The 19,968-nt window shown below is 38.8% G+C and overlaps 1 protein-coding gene across 1 annotated transcript in view; it reads right to left on the reverse strand.

Moving 5' to 3' along the window:
• Positions 1 to 16,055, reverse strand: part of LOC146480563 (uncharacterized) — a 58,315-nt gene extending 42,260 nt beyond the window's left edge. The window contains exons 1-8 of the mRNA XM_085109739.1: positions 15,765 to 16,055; positions 9,588 to 9,688; positions 8,486 to 8,854; positions 5,842 to 6,078; positions 3,809 to 3,935; positions 3,262 to 3,333; positions 2,279 to 2,350; positions 1,404 to 1,475 (exon numbers count right to left, since the gene is read on the reverse strand). Of these exons, the coding sequence (XP_084965865.1) occupies positions 1,404 to 1,475; positions 2,279 to 2,350; positions 3,262 to 3,333; positions 3,809 to 3,935; positions 5,842 to 6,078; positions 8,486 to 8,854; positions 9,588 to 9,688; positions 15,765 to 15,841 (1,127 nt within the window). The 5' untranslated portion in view covers positions 15,842 to 16,055. The remainder of the gene's footprint in view (positions 1 to 1,403; positions 1,476 to 2,278; positions 2,351 to 3,261; positions 3,334 to 3,808; positions 3,936 to 5,841; positions 6,079 to 8,485; positions 8,855 to 9,587; positions 9,689 to 15,764) is intronic.
• Positions 16,056 to 19,968: the final 3,913 nt, after the last annotated feature.

Consider the following 19,968-nt stretch of genomic DNA (forward strand, 5'->3'; position numbering starts at 1 on the left):
TTCCCTGTGGAATCCCAGAAGGAAAAATCATAATTTTCCCGCTTTCAAGTACTGTCAAAGGCATTAGTATGTAGGGGTCTTGAAAGTCATGGTGTTTACACTTATGTCTAGGATTGAACGCAGACGGAAATTTTTCTGTGTCTTTTTGATGATTTTTCGCGATGGTTTCCGAAAATTGCAAAATTTACAAATGTAGCGATTTTTCGTTAACGCCTTCTGCAAATTTTACAAAGATGTTCTCCCTCTGAACATAAATAATAACATCCTCAAAGCAGCGCTCCTGATTTTACAAATTTAGAGTTTGATATCGTCGTGTTGAATTTTATTATTTGATTCACTGACAAACATAGAGATTTACAAGGTAACAAAAATCCACAAATGAACAACCCTTGTAACTTGTGCGAAAAAATACTTACACCTTCATCAGACTTGTCAGTCCAGAAAATACTTTCTCCGGCAGTTGAGCTATTTTGTTGCTTTGAAGTTCCCTGTGGAATCCAAGAAGGAAAAACATAATTATAACTCTTTTCCTACTTTGAAGCACTGCGAAGAGAATTAGTATGTAGTAACAACACTTAAATTTACTTTTAGAAAGAGGTGCTGCAAGTCAAAGTGTTTTCGTCTTTAAAAAAAAAAAAAAAAAAAAAACCAACAAATAAGTAAGCGATGTTCCTTAGCGCGTCCTGATTACACGAGCCCGGACTTATAAGTAATCTAGGTGAGGTTAATAGAAAACTGAATATCGTTTTTACAAATCAGGATTATACACCATAAGGGCCGGTTAGGTAGCCAAACCCGTATTTGACCCGGGCCAGGTTGTGTTACTCGAACAAAGGAATGGTATGGTGTCTTAATCATCCTCGGGTTCTGTTCAAAATATTCGAAAACAATGAACAAACTCGCGTCAAAAAGCGCCAGTTTGTAATTACACGATCGGCAACAGTGCCGAGGATCTTCGTCTGTTTTCTTCTGCAAGGATTGTGGTTGCTGATGTACCCTCCTTGTCTGATGTCTTTGTTGCTTTATCTTTTATCTGAAGAAAAGGTCCTAATAATCTTGAGTGCTGGGCCGTTAGACTTTCTTTACTACCAGTTGAGCCCAATGGAACATCCTTAGGTATGAAATTTTGGCCTCGTTTGCACCTTCCGTCACTAGTAAACCTGAGTACCTCCTCATCTCCCTGGTAGAATTTAGCTACTAATAACTTTATTTATGTGAGTTTGTGGTTTCCCGGTTGTGAAAATGGATAATTCAGTCTCATAAGTCCAGCAAGTCAAGCGTTTGACATCATCACGTTGAATTCACATCATTTGATTCATGGGAAAATATAGGAATTTACCTGACAAAATGTCCGATATAAAATCTACATCAAAACATACAATCATTCTTATTACAAAACTTACAACTCCATCAGACTTGTCAGTCCGGAAAATAACTTTTCCGGTAGCTCAGCTATTTTGTTGTTGTCGAGTCTCCTAGGGACACCAACAAATGAAAAAATATATAATGATAACGACATTTCTCGCCTTCAAATACTGTCAAAAGAATTAGTATGGGGCTACAATAATTTAGTTTACTTTGAGGGTTGTGAAAATCATTGTTGACGTCTTTGTACAAACGTAGAGGTACGCAATGTATACTACCTTAGAACGTCCTTTACATGAGTCCCTGCTCACAAGTACTCGTCGTCAGGTCACCAGCAAAAGTATTGTTTACCACAGGACTGTTTACCATTAGGGGCGGGTTAGCCGAACCCGAGTTCTATTCATATAGAGGAAAACAATGAAGAAAGGCATCTAAAGGCACCAGTTTGTGATCTAAATATCGGCGATAACGACAACGGATTTCTGCTTGCTTTCAGCTGCAAGGAGTATTGCATGCCGACTTGCACTATTTGCAACGTCTTAAATGATTGATCGAGAGGACGAAAGAACGAACTTTTTAAGGGTGTAGCTCTACTGATTGTTAATTGTTGCTGATGTCAACTCATTTCGCTTTTGTTCAATGATCCTATCTAGATCGGGCGAGGGGAATTATAACGAAGTGATAACGTTTTCATTACTTCTTGTTGAACCTCAAAGGGAACATCTTTGGGCGTACTATTTCTTTTTCATGTGTCATTATCATATAGCTTTAACAGTCACGGAGTTACGGAAGGTGAGGTGATGCAACAAGTGGAAAGTTCAACCCTTAGAACGCCTAGATATACAAGGAAAAGGCGTAAGACAAAGAAGTGGACAAATGAACAACCCTTATAACTTGTTCGAATAAAACTTACAACTTCATCAGACTTGTTAGTCCGGAAAATACGTTTTCTGGCAGTTGAGCTATTTTGTTGCTTTGAAGCTCCCTGTGGAATTTAAGAAGAAAAATGCACAATTATAATAAATTTCCCCGCTTTGAAGTACTGTCAAAAACATTGGTTTGTAGTTACAATACTTAAATTTACTGGAGGGGTCCTGAAATTCATGTTGTTTGCGTCTTTAATATACAAATAAGAAAGTTAGCGGTGTGTACTTCAGGGCTACTTACACGAGCCCGGGCTCACAAGCACTCGAGGTAATATCAACTGGAAAAATATAGTTTACACGAACCAGGATTATCTACCACAAAGTGCGGACTTGCCGAATCCGAAGCTGACCCAGGTGAGGCCAAGTTACTCGGACAAACGACTGGCACAGTGTCTTAAATATCCGCGGGTTCTGCCCAATGAACAAATTTGCGTCAAAAATCGCCAGTTTGTGATTGCAAGATCGCCAACATTTGCGATGATTTTCGTCAGCTTTCATCTACAAGGATTGTTGTTGCTGATGTACCCTCTTATTCCTTGTTTGATGTTTTTGTTACTTTCTCTTTAAAACCGAAGAAAAGACCCTAATACGTTGGCGTGCTGGGCCACTGGACTTTCTTTCGTACCAGTTTAGCCCAAAGGGAGTTTTTTTGGTCCAAAATTTTGGCCTCGTTTCTATTCACTAGTAAACCTGAGTACCCCCAGATCTCTCCAGTAGACTTTACCTACTTTGTGTGAGTTTATGGTTCCCTGGTCCCGAAAAATGAATAAAATGTTCATTCCTAAATACTTACAAATAATTACGGCTCGTAATTCCCGCTTGTCAAGTATAATTTGCTTCATTTGGTTATTTACAAATATAAAAATTTACAAGACAACAGAAATAATCAAACTCATCAACCTAGACAACTTGTCCGCTGATTTAAAATCTATATCAAGACACATAATCTCCGGCTTGTTACAAAACTTACAGTTCCATCAGACTTGTCAGTCCCACAAAAACCTTTTCCGGCAGTTCAGCTATATTGTTACTTTTAAGTTTCCTGTGACACCAACACAAAAAAATAATTAACTAAGACGAATTTTCTTGCCTTGAAATATTATCAAAAGAATTAGTTTGCAGTTACAATAATTCAGTTTATTTTAAGGGTTTCTGAAAGTCATTGAAAGTTCAACGTAGAAGTAGCTTTTTGTGTACTTAAGAGCGTCCTTTACATGAGCCGTGCTCATAAGCTTTTAAAGTACCCGAGGTTAGGTGAACAGCTAGCTAATCGTCTGATAGAGGTTAATTAATTTTGCCTGAACCACTTTTGGCTAAATTGTCAGTCGTGGATGCTGAAATGGGTATTGTAGGCCCTCCCGGCATCCCAAACAGTTTTGATATGTAATATGTCTTAACCCATTAGGAAGTAAATGGTTGCTTCAATCAACACATAAACTATTTTTCATATTGGCCAAGCAATGCTTTTTTACCAAACAAACAAACAAACAAACAAAACATAACTGTAATACACTTACAAGACAGTAGTCGTCGTTGGAATGCATTTCAAAATTTCAGTTGAAGAATTTGTATGAGGGCATCCATAATAGTTTTCTGGTTGGCCTATCCCCTCCACACTTCGGGCTTCACAAAACAGTCCGCAATCTGCATAATAAAGGTTTTAAAGATAGGAGTACACCCCTAGCGTAACAGACTATGAAAACATGGCGAGCGTGAACTTAATACACCAAACGTATGGGGACATCTTATTAAATAACTTGGGATACTTGATTTAACTTCTCAGAGGGGTAAATCGTCTGGACCTTAACGTAAAATTCGTTTGAGCCGTGAACTTCGCACACGGATCGTACGGAGGAATGACGCTTCGTAAACTGCAGGGGTTGGAATATTTCACTCACCATCTAGCTCAGAGAGGCAAATAGTTTTGACGGTCCGTACAATTCGTTTGGACTAGAACAGCATGCACAGTTCGCTTGAATGTGAACTGCAGTCAACGGCAGATTGATAACGTTCGGTCTGCACGAGGGCTGCTCTTCCCATCCTCACCCCTAGCAACACAACTTAGAATGCAAATGCATTTTAGGGTGCGCAGTGCGCGCGTTCGAGCTTGTAGTGCGAGTCTACACGTAGTTTTGACACTTCCGCATATCTATCTTACATCCTGCGATATGCATTCCTTTCACAAGAGAGAGAGAGAGAGAGAGAGAGAGAGAGAGAGAGAGAGAGAGAGTCCATTAAAATGACTCTGACACCTAAATCAGCTGCAAAATGTTGTCTTCGAAGATAAAATGCATCATACTGTGTGAAACGTGGCGACGCAAGTCACGCCATGTACATTAATCGCAAGCCGTCAAGCATTAAGACAAAACGTTTTTTCACAAAGGCATGGAACGATTAACCACAAAACTAAAACGAAAACTAACACGATTCGCAAAGGAAAATCCAATTTAAGAGTTCGCGGGCAGGCCAGGTGAATTTTGTGGATCGAAACCAAATTATTCATGTTAAATATTTCGATTTCTTTGTTCTTTCCGCCTGATAATTTGAGAAGCTGGTGGCGGCTTTGATTATAACAGAACAGGCCAAAATTGAAACAATAGCTGGTAACAATAACAGCTATTGCTTCAGCACTGATCTCCCCTGTTAGCAAAACAATGGAATGTATTCATCTCAGCAGGCGGTTTTTTCCCAAAAATGAAAAATCTCTTTTTAAAATGAAGAAAAATTACTTTTCATTTCGTAACTTTTACGTTTTTAGCCCATATTAGTGTTTCTTTATTGGTTCGGATTACTTTTCGGTCAATTTCGGCGCTTTCCTGAAGTTTTGGGGAAATCCAGAATCCGAGATGGCGGATCCAAGATGGCCGCCTTTTGACAATCATGATATCATTACAACGTCATATGACGTCATCAGTTCTCGTTGTCGACCACAAAGGAAACATATTTGGACATACTATCCCTCATCTAAGGCTCATTGTCATAGCTTTTATGCTTGTGAAGTTATGGAGAAGGGTTGGGGCGCAATCCACCTCCACGGCCCGAGAAGACAAAAAGGCCCGGTGTAGATAGTGTTAATTCAATCCTGTTCACTGATGTCGAAAAACTCCAAAGACGATAGACGTTTTAAACAAGCATTCTGTTGCTCCATCTTTCAACCAAACGGTGAAGGTAAAAAAAAAAACATTACATATCTGAGAATTATGTACTGTTTAAAACACGAGCAGCAGTGTTTTATCGGGATTGAAAACCACGAGGCGCAGCCGAGTAGTTTTAGACCCGATAAAACTCGTGCTGCAAGTTTTTTGAACGGCTTCAAAAACATTCCTGGAAAAGCGTGTGTCAAGAGAGTTCATAACAATGATGCTTTTGTGAACGGTGAAAATTAGCATACGAGAAAAACATTAAGCACCGCATACTAAGAAGGAGGAGGTTTTATCGGGTTTTAAAACCACTACACGTGATGTTTTGTCGACCATTTGATAGGTCAATGGGATTATGTGTTATTAATGAGTTTTTGAAAAGTTAGATATTAACTTAACCCAAGTCATACCTTGCAACAAAGTTACTTGGATGTTTTTTGAGTCAAAACCAGCTGTATTGGTAGCCTCGCAAGTGTAGTTTCCTTCCTTATCGACTTTAGCTGCTGCAATCCATCTTCCGTAAGTCAAAACTTCTGAATCTCTAAGTAACTTCATGAGGATAGGAGGAGTCCCCTCTGCCGAACACCACAACATGTGACGTGGAACTGTTCGCACGACTGCGGTTGGAACCGTTATTCTCGGCTTATCTGGAGTGGAAGAAAAGATTTGAAATGAAGAGAGTGATTTTAAAATTAATTAAATTGATTTTTTTTGCATTTATTTAAACATTTAAGGGTAGAAACTTGATATATTTTAACTAAGGATATCGATATGCCATGCCAATTATACTCCTTCGTTGCCACTGTTGTCGTTTTGTTCTGTTATAAGAGTTTTAATTAAGGCCCGTTTAAACGGTTTTAACATTTGCCCAACGTTCCTTCAAGGAAAGTCGAACTGATGTTGGGCAAATGTTGGATGAGTGGAGTGTTCGAACGGTTTCAACGCCATTCAATATTTTCGAGAACAAAAGAAATGTTGAAGCGATATTGAATGAAAGTTTAAATCAATTTAAATTTGATTCAACACACTCTCAACAAGCCTTCAACTTTTTTTGTACTTTCAACAAAGTTGAAAGACCTGCTCTAACTCCCCCGATGTTTGGTTCAACCAGGAGCCCTGGTTCAACAAAGTGTTTAACACATGTTGAAGCAAATGTCGAAACCATTTAAACGCGCCTTTAGATGCATTTCTAACTCAGGCTAACCTCCATCCTTTGTGTTTGTACTAGGCATTAAGCAAATTATGCAGTTTATTACCAGGATTGCTTTTATTGATTGAAACAATTGCCTCGAAATGGCGTCATGGTAATTTCGAATGGTGCCTAAGCTAACTTTACATAATTTACCAGGATAAATACAAGCTAGCGCTCTCATCTGAACCTTTTCGATCAGCCTGTAAACAGTTAGGTTAAAGGAATAATGGAAAACTGGACACGCATAGTCCAGAGATGAACTAATGCATGTGTGGTAATATGCTCACTCCGACTACAAGATCTCAGGAATCGAGGGTACATGCGGACACTTTAGTTGTACTAGAAAATATAGCTTTCGAGACGTTTTCCTTAAAGGCTCTTTAGTGTGGTCATTCCAGGTCAGAAAAGAGTTGATTGTCAATCCGAGCAATTTTGCCTTTTTTGTAAGAGTGGTTTCTTTACCATCTATGAAAGTTCCTGTAAAGAGTGGGGGTACACCTGAAATTGATGACAAATTTGGTCTTGTCTCTGTTGACTTGAAACAAGTTCTTCCTTGATCATCTACTAATGTTATCAACCGCCTGTTGTCCTTTACTTTGTTGACCTTTCAAGACTACTTCAGATACATTGGTATCTTTGACATATTTCCATAAGCTGAATATGTTGGGAATCGACAAGTCGTTGGTCATAAGTAGAACCAGACAGGGGCCTACTCTGGTCCCTTGGGGCACGCCAGAGGGGACTTTGTCCCACTCGGATAAACAGTCCTTGTTGAGTTTAACCTTCTGCGAAAAAATTCTGATCCTGTTGACAATGCTGTTAGGAATTTTGACTTGTTTTAGCTTTTTCTACTATGATTTATACGCTCAAAGATTTTGCGATAGTCAAATAGAAAGACCCGCACGGAAGCTCCATTGCCATAAGTCGCTTCAAGCCATCTATGTACCATACTTATAAGAGCCAGAACCGTAGAGAATCCTGATATAGTGCCACATTGGTTTGGATCAGCCAGATTCTCAAACGCTGGTTTAATGTAGCCTGAGAAGATAAAGTCCTCTGCGATCTTCGAGAGGGAATGGTAATGGTAATGGTAATACATTTATATACCGCATTTTCTATGTATATATATTCAAATGCGGTTTACATCAGCATATGTCTATTAGCGACCTCATCCTACCCTCCCAACCCATGAATTCATGAAACAGTACAAAGACCAGACCAGCACACCGGGAACTCCATGCCCTACTCTTTACGATTAGTGTCTGGGTTCTTTAACGTCCCACAGGGTTATGAACATTGAAGTGTTGTGAGACGGAGCCTACGGTTTATCGTCCTTATCCGAGAAGACTAGAAAGTCTAACCATTTGCAGATGTCATTACAAAGGCAGCACTTTCTCCTCAGTTAGAAGATGGGAGTAAAATCGGCCCGAACTCTTTCTTTTTGTCACAGACTTGTTTCACCTTTGGAAGGGTAAAAAATTGTCCAAATTTATCAAAACCAATAAATAAGAACCAAAATGATGTTAAAATGTGAAAGTATAAGAATGAACTTAAAATTACTCATAAAAAGGTTTAAAACCTAAATAAAAAGTGGGCTGCCAAATCTTGTTTCCACAGCGACCCCCTACCCCCCCCCCCCCCCCCCCGACTAGATAGGGTTAATTTTACATTTTATCTACGATATGAAAGCCAAGAAAAAATTGCATTTTCTTAAAATGAATTATTGCCCCGTTAACCGAGTATTAAAGGGCGTGTGTGTCATTCATATGGACGGTTGGTAAACAGAAACGCAGTAAGAGTAGCCATACCTTAATTCAGGTAAGCTCAAGATATATCTGTTAGAATAAGTGATCGTAGCCTACCTATTCCAGTGGTGGAAGTGTAAACCGCTTCCAAATTGTGGATATTTCCGCCATTTTTGACAGTTAATGTTATCAGCATAAAGCGACCACTAGACTGCACTACAAAGGGTCTTCTTATTCCAGTGTAAACCCCAACCAAGGCGGTAATTTCCGCAGTCTTGCTGTCGTAAACGTGAATGAGATCTGGCAGTCTACCCCATGACCAAAATGACCAAAACAGCTGAAAAGTGGTAAATTTCAGTTTTATCTTGTGGTCATGTGCTGTTGTAATAAGCCAGGAACATTTTCTGTAGTTTGCAACAGAACGAGAGCTCATGAACCCACTCGAGCCTGTGACGTTAAAGGCACATGAAGTGGAGTCTGCAAGAACTAAAGAAAAAAATATCTACAGATAAGCATGTTATACCACTTTTATTAAGATCCAGTTACGATTTTATATTATCATACATATTTTATATGTACATCGTTAAATTAGTTTTGTAATTGTGACAAATTCAGTGCGATTTCAAATGGTGGTCAAATTCTCAACAAAGATTATAGGATACTGCTCATGTGAATTAAGGAGAGGGTCTCGACAGACTTGGAGGCGGTGATCTATTTTGGGACCAATTGGGGGTCTATGTTTGGAAGCTTGGGAGAGCCAAGAATCTGCAAGAAGTATTTTATTTTTAGTTTCAATAAAGCTGTAATTGTGTCACATGACATTCCACGCCCATTTCTAAAAATTTGCAGCCGTTTAGGAAAATAAATTCCCATTCAAGTTACCTTCTATGAATGACTTTTGTCCAACGGTCTAGAGAACTAATTGTTTTTGTTGTTGTTTTTTGGTTAATTTTTTGGAATTTATTCACTTTCTATAAACTACGACGTTTCTATTTTGGAGAGGGACTGGGGCTAAAAAGTTACGTAACATTCAACATTTTCGCAAATTCCCAATTGAATTAGAAATTCTCTAATGTTAAGAGTTGAAAACAAAGAAGAGTATTTTTTTGACGTTGGTTATCATGTTGTAATCCGAATAAATAAATTTTTACATTTATCTTGTTTACTTTGTTTATTTATTTAATTAAATTTTTTAGCTGTAGAGAAATGAACTCTTTACCTTCTGGTATCCACAATGAGAAACTATTTAAAATAAACACTTTAAAAAGCCATCCATGCATCTTTGGTGACGTTTGAAAAACACACCATTTATAGTACAGCCTAGAAAGGAAATCAAATTTATAAGATAAGTGACTTGTCTGAAACTTTTACTGAAGTGTAGAAACGAGAAACGAGAGGCTTAGGATACGCCACAGTTCAAAACTTCAGCCTTGCTAAGTTTGAGTGCGTTATTAAAATGATCTCTTGTGAGAGCCATTATCATATTTTGTCCTCCATGATACTTTGACACACTCTCGATCTGAGAAAGCAAGATGGTTTGATGTAAAGAGCCTACATCCGTGAGACAAGGATCCACGCGGGAAAGGATTAAGGAGCACGACAGGGATAAAAAGACCCGTACACCAATGACTGTCCGAGAGCAACCATGAGATCGACCTGTACCCGCTTAAAACGGGGTTAACTTTTGATCGGTGCTACCACACGATCAAGACACACAACAGGAGATCGGTACAGCAGCGCACTGCAGAGGAATCAGTTTCTCGTAGCAATAATAGGGTTTGAAATTTACCAATTCAGGCTTTCCATCGTGAGACAAATGGCCGGATGTGTAACAAATCAACCAATTTCAAGGCCATTAAATTCATAACATTTATAAAATAAAAGGTGCCAGGGCATGGCGATCACTGGACTAGAACGTCTGGAATTTTTTTATTATTCTAACTTTGAACTCGGATATCTCAATAATCAATCAAAATATTGAAAACTCCTGATACCGATTTGTTGATTGATGTCTTTTGACAAACACTGTGCTGCTATTTCGCTATTGCCATGGCGTTTGATACCTGATAAATTCAATGGGAGTTTACGGGCTCCTGGTATTTCACAATTCAAACAAGACGCCTATAGGCGTCAACGCGGGAGGTGCAGAATCCGTTTAAATGTGCAAATAAATGGAAATGCAAATGTAAACAATCAGTATAGTATTACAAACGGTCCCTGTCTCCAAATTAAAGGTAAAAACGTAAGGATTAAAGCTTCCGTGAGAGCCCCGAGTAATTCTTCTTAACAAATGTTTTCCCCTGTATTTTATTTATAAATATAAAAGCAGAACATTGAAGAGCGTTCGAGCATCGATTACAAACCTTATCCCCAGTGCTATTTATATTCTGGTTATATAATATCTTTAAGTGTAAGATTACGAAGTGTCAGCTGAAGTGTCCTCGTTTCATCATGAAAACAGAAAGACAAATAGACAAAAAGCTTTCCTAAACTTTGAGTAAAAATTGATGATATAATCAAACCTTTATTTATTTATTTTGCGTGAAGTGAATTTCCAGTAGCGTTTAGGCATCAGTTCGACAGTCTGCAGCGCCAGTGATGATTTTGACCTTATGACCTTTCCTCTTCGTATTCAGACACGACAATCTGTTTATCAAAGCGTGATTTCTTTACAATGAACTCTCAAATTTCCACCACTTAAACTGTCGAATACTTCTTAGAAGTTATTCTTTCGATTTCTCGCGTAAAAATCGCTAAACTTCTATGTTGTCAGTAACTACAATCCTAAAGGACACCGTGAAAGAAGATTTCGTGAGAGCTACTGGGAAACCGAGATTTTCAATGACAATCCATTGTTTAAGGACCTTGATGTTTCCGTGGCACTGCTATTTTGACTGACAAATTTCCCATTTATTTATTTTTTTAATTTGCATATTTTTTAAAGATTTTGCCGGTAATATTTACATTTTTTAGACATTCAGATTTGTTTGTTTGGTTTTTCTGAAGTCAAATTGAACAGCTTTGAACGTTTTTCGGATGTTTTGGAAGCTATGGAAATCTAAAATAGCTAATATCCAGAAACCCTTTTTCGAACGTCAAAATAGACAATTTTAGAGTAAACCCTCCAATTCCAATTTGAATTGTCATAGCTTTAATGCAGTTTTAAGCAACAAAAGTGGGCCTTTTTGTTTCTTTATCCAAGTTCAGAAACTCAATAAAACAGAGGCTAAATAATGTAAAAAAAAAAAAAAGTCATCCATGCGAATAGAAATAGAACAAGCACTTTGAGTGTTGTGTACAGGCGATCGAAGGTCAGTAACACTGTGCTCATCTGTAAGACAATGTGGCAATATATCAAAGATTGCTGGCGTTTCATCAGGGGCTCTCAACACCCGAAAACTAATGAAGGTGGCCGACAGAATTTATTGGTTGGAAGTGTTTCCTTGAACGTTAGCTGACAAAATGGCGAATGTTTTTCATTGCTTCTAACAGATAAAGATACATTTTCGTCAAACAACGACGTAGCATACTTTTCAAACATTTGCTGGACCTGTTTTACTGACAAATACAACTTGAACCTGTCATTTGTTCTACGTTATTTAGGTTGAATTGTTTTTTTCTAAAGTGTACACATAAGCTTATAATTTTAAGTTGTCCGGAGTTGAAAGAAATAAAACAGAAAAATATCCTAACCGACTCTTCTACAATGCATCTTCGTCCAGTACAGTTGGTGAGTAAATGCGTTTCTTCTTCGTCTTTACATGTAAATGCCAGGCTTGAATGAGCCGTTAGCATGTCTTCGAAGCGTCTTTTTTGCAGCCATACGACTCCAAATCCGCAGGCAAAAAAATTATAATCCCAGATATTCGGTAAAATTGTCCTTAAGATCGCTTCGCGCCAAAGTGGATGGCAAATTTGACTAATATTCTTGCCCATTCACTTACTTTAGGACCATAATTTAGTGACTTCTTCCAGGGAAAACGCGATCTTCGTTAGACATATGACGTCAATCAACCACTATGAAGAATCATCACGGGCTTCACTTTGCAAACTGAGTAACGAAAGACGGGTTTTTGACAGTTTTCGGCCACTTATTTCCAGGTTCAGTAAGCTTGTATAAAGCTAATTTATAGCTAATTTGTAGTTATGAACTCACTGAATGGATGGAAGCATGAAAAGGGGAAAAATAAGAATAAAAATTTTCGTTAAAGTACCACGTTAAAAAGGCGACCTAGCTAGCAAAAGACCGTGCAAAATCCATTCGTTAAGAGTTAGAAACTATAAGGGTTCGAAAACAACGTAAGTGAATTTTCACTTTAATTAAAGTATGCAGTAGGGATATATATATATATCTTTTTACTATCCTTCTCTCTCCTCTTGATTTTTGCATGTTTTTTTTGTCTCTTTTCCGTTTGGTTGTGTTCATTCTTTTTAAGGGGTGAGAGGGAGTTGGGAGAGAGGGGATGCGCAGTACGGAGTTAGGAATTTTTACAAGAAATTGGTGCAAAGAACTTCCCGGTCTTTGAAGGCAAAACTTCCCTTGATCACAGATTTTTTTAAAAATTATTTTGATTAATTTTACACAAATATTATTTTACATCAGTCAATATTAAGTTAATTCTCACGCAACGTGTTGTGCATTTAAATCGAGGACGATCATTACTGAATCGCAAAACCAGCCCGGCGCCAAAAAATTTTGCGATCATATCGAAAAACAGCTTCTGTGATTCCTCACGGCCATTTATGATGACGAGAAATTACGATGGCGATCGCAAACGTTCGAAAACGGTACAACCATGCCCTATCTCATGCGACCAGCTGCCAGCGTTTGTGATTGCGGTCGTGCGATCCCATGGAACCCAATCTGCTAGGTTCTCTTATGGAAACACTACTGTCTTTGATAATTTGTGATCCAGCAAAATTATCAATTTCTCGTGAATTTTTAAGCTAGGACGGAAGTTCCTATCCCCAATAGGATGATTAATCAAGCAGATTCTCCCTCCGTTATCCCTAAACTGCCGGCATTCCCTTCGCCACTTAAAAACTGAACCCAACCACAAACAAAAACAAAGAAAAGGAGACAGAAGAACGGTGAAATGCTAAACAATAACTACGAACAATGTCAAGACTCACACTTGTATTATTTTGCCTTTAGTTTTTTTGAGTTCATTTATCGTTGGTGTTAGGAAACGGTGCAGTGTTTTTTTTTTTTTTTGGCAAATATTGATGCAGTGGGATAAAAAAAAATTTAAAAATTCAATGGTTCATCATTCTATTTATGTTTCAGTGTATCACTAGTCTAGCGCTGATCAAGCGTTGTTTTCCCCTGGTATAAATTTGGTATGAGCAGGTGTTCTATATTGGACTGTTTCTCGGGAAACTAATCCTACCATTAACTATTCTTGAAAATGATTTTCCTCCGATAACAATGGATCCTTTACATTAAATTATGCCTTAGTTTACTGACTTCAAGTTCACCTTTCGCTGTTATTTGCCTATAAATGGCTATTCTTCTTGTTTTTATCGTTCTTGGTTTACCAGGGACTTAGTAGGACGGAGCTGACCTCCTGGTTAGGCACGAATAGCTGATCTAACAACAACAAAAAAATACCCGTCTGCTTCCTTTAATTAATAATCGCTTTTTTATTAAGAAGTACCTGAAATATCTCTGTGTTTTTTCCTTTTTTACTTTCTAATATCTAACGAATAGAGTTTTGCACGGGCTTATTGATCGGTCCTAAACTATCAAGGAATATTTTTTGCCTCCTCTTAATTTAGTAAAAAAATAAGTGGCTGAGCCATTTCTCAGGTTGCCAACTTGACAGCCGAAGGAACGGAATTGCCAGACAATGAATTCCACCCGTCACCGCAGCATTTCTCTTTTAATTCCAATGGAAACGTCCGGTGTACAATCGAACCCCGTCAACAACCATTTACTATAAATCGCCCACTTGGTAAAGTCCAGGAGGCATCTTAATTAAGCGGCCGCGCGCAACCATCGCGGCAGTGAGGATTTGCTATTGTTTCCCTAATTCAGACACCAAAAATTTAAAACGCGTAGTTAGGTTTTGTTGTTGTCCATGTACCATGAGAATGATTTTAGAAGCACCGTCGAAAGTATTCATAAATAAATCGTGATCGACTTCCTCAGAATGAATAAAAAATTGTCTCTTTAGCCGTTGTGAAGATGTTCACTTAGTAAAGTATATGTTCAACCAACCGATCAGCCGTCGCTTAACCAAGGAATATTTTCCTTCCTTCGCCTTTTTTGCGCATTGTCGCATAAAAGGGTAATGCTAGCTCGTAACGTATGGATTCTCAAGGCTCACATCCTACTCAATACCACTCTCTTATTCGACAATGGAATGCTTTACCTGAATCTGTATTTTTGAAGGCTTCAAATAACGGCAGATTTGTTTAGAACGCAAAATTCAAAACTGTAAACATCTGCCGACTGCCCGGCCGATAATCCTCACCATTGAGGAGTAGCCGTCAGTATTGGAAAGTGAATAAATAAATACGGTTTTTGCATTAATGCGATGGAGTTTTGCATGTTAGTGATCTAGAATTTTCCGTCGACGCACGAAACTAAGTTGCTAATCCACGATTACCTTTGATGCGTGAGTTGCATGACATTGTTTAGATATTTTACTTAAGGTTTACCTTACTTTAGTTGGAAAATGCTTAGAGTCTTCAAACACGTTTAGGGATATTTAGTTGCTAGTTAAACAGGTGAAGTAAGAGGCTCTTTGAATTCGTTAATGCACTAATACTAAATAATGCGTGTCATTGTTCAACAGAAATTAGAATCTCGACTTTCTCGTACCAAAGACACGGAGTGATATATTTTTAGACCCACAGAAGTAATTTCAAGGGCCTCGACCTTTTCTTCTAACAAAACGTGCTTTTTAGCCAAATAAAAAGGTTTTTGTTACATCTGACTGTGTATGGTGTACCAGCGCTTCAATGAAACGCTAAAAGTATTGTTCATCAGTGAGAAGAGGACATCTGTTGGTTGCCTATCCTCCGCCCTATTACATTCAACCGGTTTTTCGCGTAAATACCGTTTTCCAAACGTCCACAATTACCCAACACTTGGTTTAGAAAGTCTTATTCTACACTCATCTTCAATCGATCACTCAAGTTTCATAGCTTGTCGTTCTCGTACCTAAAACTTGTTTCCAATTAAAAGAGAGTAGTCAATTCCCATAAAATGTCAATTTCCGTTTTCTTGGGCGCTTAAAAATGGGGCTCCGCGTGCGGAGCTCCGCTTTAAATAAGCAATATTTATTACGAGCTTATTCTTGACTGAGACAAAAGAAATAATGTTGTTACAACACCGATCAATCCGACGCTTTTATCTGGAACAGAAGTGATAGCAGTCTATTTGTTGTACCTACTAGTTCCCTCTGCCTGATTGGCCGCTGTGGTGTCTTCAATAGCCGTCCCCTGCCCTGAGTGAAAATGTGGCATCTGCTGAATCTAAAAACTATTGTGATTTAGAAACTTATGACCGACACTGTTTTAGTAAACCAGATTTTTTTAATTTCAGTATTTTCATGTCGATTAAAGGAAATTGTAATTTACGTTTGTTCAGTTGTAAGTTGACCATACTACCTTTTGTGTCTTCAAACTGGTCAGGAATGATCTCGGTGTCAACCCATACGTTTCAGCAAAGCAAAGAGCCCGTTCCGCTTTTGTCCTGAAAATAAAGCAAAGCAAAAGTAAATTGAACCTTCTATATCGCCAAACGCACTCTTTCTGCCTGTTTCTTGTCGTAGAGGGGTATAAGTAGTAAGGATTTGTTTTCTAAAGCACCAAAGCCACGACAGGTACCTTATTTCCTTGAAATGGCGCTGTTGTTGTTGTCGTCCGACTCAGTCGATCGTTTGCCCCTTGTCTCCACTTTGCTTTTGTACTCCTTTCAATTGGAACATGGCGTCTTACAACTTGGATGCCTTGTCTGTCAAATAAACAAGATAGTGTGAGTTGTTTTTAAGTGACTTTCCTAATTCCACAACCGCCAGTTGATTGTACTTGTGTGTTTTGTTTATTGACAACAAATTTCCAACAACTTGGCATGTTGATTTCAAACCCTAAGAACATGAAACGTTGATTTTTGTTCTACAGTAAATGTATGGATAGCAATTACAAAGGAGACTTATTTTTCTTACCTTCAAGTTCTTTCGTTAGTCTTCGATTTTCATGAAACACTTTCTCTTCTGTTTCTTTCAGGCTAGCGATGATCTCCTTTGGTGACTGGCTGATCTTACTTGGATGCAGGGCAATACTCAGTACACCAGTAGTTCGATCGTACTGCATGACGGCTTGCGTTGAAAGTTACGTTTTGAACCTTCTTAGTAAGGTAGTTCATTCTACCGTAGATGACGAGCCCTACACGAGTTTTACAACTGGACGATAGCTGGAATTCAAGTTGGAGCAGGTTGTCTTGCTGTACTTGGAACATTTAATCCGGTCTCTTGACAACGCGCCACTGCCACAGAGCCTCTTCGTTTATTTGGAATAGCACATTGGTTCGTAGCCTTTCAGCGGTGTGGACGTGTAAAAACGCAGGGTTGATCGGGGATTTAGCTTTGTTATTTACCCTTTTCAACAGGCCCCAATTTTAGAGTTTTACAAGTACTGTTTTCTTAGCACCTCAATTTCAATGTATACTTACGTCGGTGCGTGTCCTACTGTTTGCGGATGCGGAGCTTAAAATTTTCGCGGGAAATTTAAAATTTAAATCTCTGTGAAGATGGAAAACTAGAACGCTAGTAGAAATAGTGAAGTTGGATTTTGCGACCACTTGGAAATAACATTTTCCTTTGAAACTTGACAGAAAGCCAAACAACAAACAAAAGAGGCCATATGCTAACTTTTAAGATAAGATAAGCACAGTTGCGGAGAAAAATTCAACCTCCAAATATTTTCTCGAAATATTTTCCTGTCTGTTGATCGCGATAAATTCTGTACTGACAACACTAAAATATAAGTGTCTGTAGCAGACATCATGAGTAATTTTCCTCAAGAAATACTCTCTTTATTGGGAGATTTTTCACTCTTGGGAAGTGCAAAACCTGAAAAGCAATTCTTAATTGAGTAGAACCAGCCTGTCAGCACTGCCATTTTCTAAATTGTACTAAATTGTCTGCGACTTGACAAGCAAGCAAACACAGGTTAAGGATTCGTAGATTTAAATCAAAGGGTGCCTACAGCTAATTTGTAGATTACGTATTTTAGAAATGATAGCTGATAGTAAACTCGCAATTGGTGGAAACGCGGGTCGTCATAATATGCAAGATCTTTCTCACAAAGCCAAGGCTTTGTTTGCAGGCTTTTAACAGAAAGCCTGTTCCAGGCTCCAAGATAGTAATGTGCAGAGAAACGCAAGGAGGCTGGGGAGAGAAAAGACCCTCTCTGTTTTTCTACCACCGTCCCCTTTTCCAGATCACTCGCGTCCTATTTTTCCTTGACTTTGTTTTCGCGATGTCCCTACTATCGGAGAGCCTGGCACAGGCTAATTACTAGAAGACATATGTGATGGGAGTTGGACTCTGTGTATTCCAAGGAACATATGTGACAGTATGTGCCTGTGGTAGGCCTCCTTGGGGGGTATCATTGTTTATTCACTATGGTATCGTGTTTTAAGACAGTTGTTCATCCCAGTTCCCCGTTTGTTGCCATGTAGACGATTGGAAAGAGACTGGCATTTGCATTTCCTAGTTTCACTTGCGCGTAAAAAGACATTAACAATTGATTCAACACGGTGAGATATCTTGCATTAATGTTATTTCAGTTGTCTGACCTGATTCAACCTTGATTGCCTGCTTGGAGCTAAATGCTGCACTCTTTTAGTTATATACATTAATTATGCAAAAATGTCAGAATCTGCTGCGGTCATTTGTTTAAGGATCGTAGCAAAGTGGGAAAAGATCCCCCCTTGTTTGTTGAGTCGCAGAGGGGGGGAGGGAGATGGGGTACCGTTCTCTTCAGCGGATAGTTGATACAAAAAGTACGTCATCGATATGTCCAATATTTATCAACAAATCATAGGTTCATGTCATGGTATAGTTGCTGGTCTAATTACAGTGTGTGATGCAAGCCCTTGGTTAGATTCTGTTATATTGACTGTCAAATGCAATGCATCAGCAACTGCTTGTATTACAAGTGCATCAGCCCGTGTACCCTGTTGTGACATATTAGCTAAATACCTTGCCCATGAATTCTCCGTGTTACTTTCAATAAATCTTTCTGAGTTGTTTCTCATATATTGAACACCAACACTACGAATGTTCATATGATAGCTAGGTTCACCATACAGTTGATGAGATACTACTCTAAAACCAGTCACCTGCACCCCCAACATCTAATATTGACAAGCCATGTTGAGCTAAGGGACCGTTCATTATTTATCGGAGGGGGGGGGGGGGGGGGGGTCTGGGTGATTTTAGGGGGGGGGGGGGACCTGAAATTTTCGCCACTAAAAATGGGGGGTCCTGGAGTAATTGCTGAGTTATGGAGGGGGGGCCTTGAAATTCTAAAAAGGTCAATGTTTATTATGGAGAAGTTAACCTTTTGTATATGGTATTACTTAAAACACTACTAAAAATCTAGCATAATTATACACATATTTACAGCAATGCAACAGCAACTGAACTATTATTAAACTGTATAGTTGTTACGCCAGTTCTACAAATGCAGCACAAAACGTATATTAAAATCTACTACAGATGTATGTTATTAAGTGGTTGAACTGTTCTGCGAAATAAAGAAAACCATATAAGAGAAGTGTGACATTCTAGATGTATACGTACAGTAAATGTGAACATTTTTAATAACTACGTTAATAAATACAGTCTAGTCTGCTGGAAAATGTATTCATTAATTTGTTTGGTAGCTGAGGAGGTGCAAAAAATGGTAGACAATGCTCCTGTATTATCAGAGTGCATCACTGCTTACAAGTCACAAAAAATGGAGAACATGTTTTTCTTCAATGAAGAACATTTGTCAAGTTATCAGAAGTGCACCTCTGACAGTGCCGGAAAGAAGGTTCCAGGGTCATGCTACATAGAGAAAATCGCAAATTTCCAGAAAATTCATTGTATTAGCGTGGAGAATAGCCTCCCACGCAGACGTTCTGAGGGGGGCAGGAACGCGTGACGAACCCCTAAGAACGTCTGCGTAGGAGGCTACGTGGAGAACTGTTTACAGATTTTATTAGAGAGGGACGCAGAGAACACCTGGATGGTACTCTTTGTGATTACTGTTCAAGTCACCACTGGATTGGGCCTAAACTTTCGAGAGTTCCTCAGCCAGTTCCGGACCACGCCAACCCTCCACACTTTCTTCCTGTTTGGAGAATGCCTCTCAACAATGATCGAGGCAAACCAAGATCTGTTGATGACTACCATCCTCGGGTTCAGATTTCCCGGCTTTTTAAGTCGGGTTCTTTAAATCTCGAGAACAATCAGGCTAATGAGAACTTCTCAATGCAATATGCGACTGATAGAGATCTAGTAAAAAGAGGCAATTGAACACCTTCTTGACATCAGGCGACGAGAAAATATCCGAGCAAACCAGAGGAAATTAAATGTACA

Source organism: Pavona decussata, unplaced genomic scaffold, assembly GCF_977016875.1.
Source record: "Pavona decussata unplaced genomic scaffold, jaPavDecu1.1 SCAFFOLD_53, whole genome shotgun sequence".
Taxonomy (NCBI): Eukaryota; Metazoa; Cnidaria; class Anthozoa; order Scleractinia; family Agariciidae; genus Pavona; species Pavona decussata.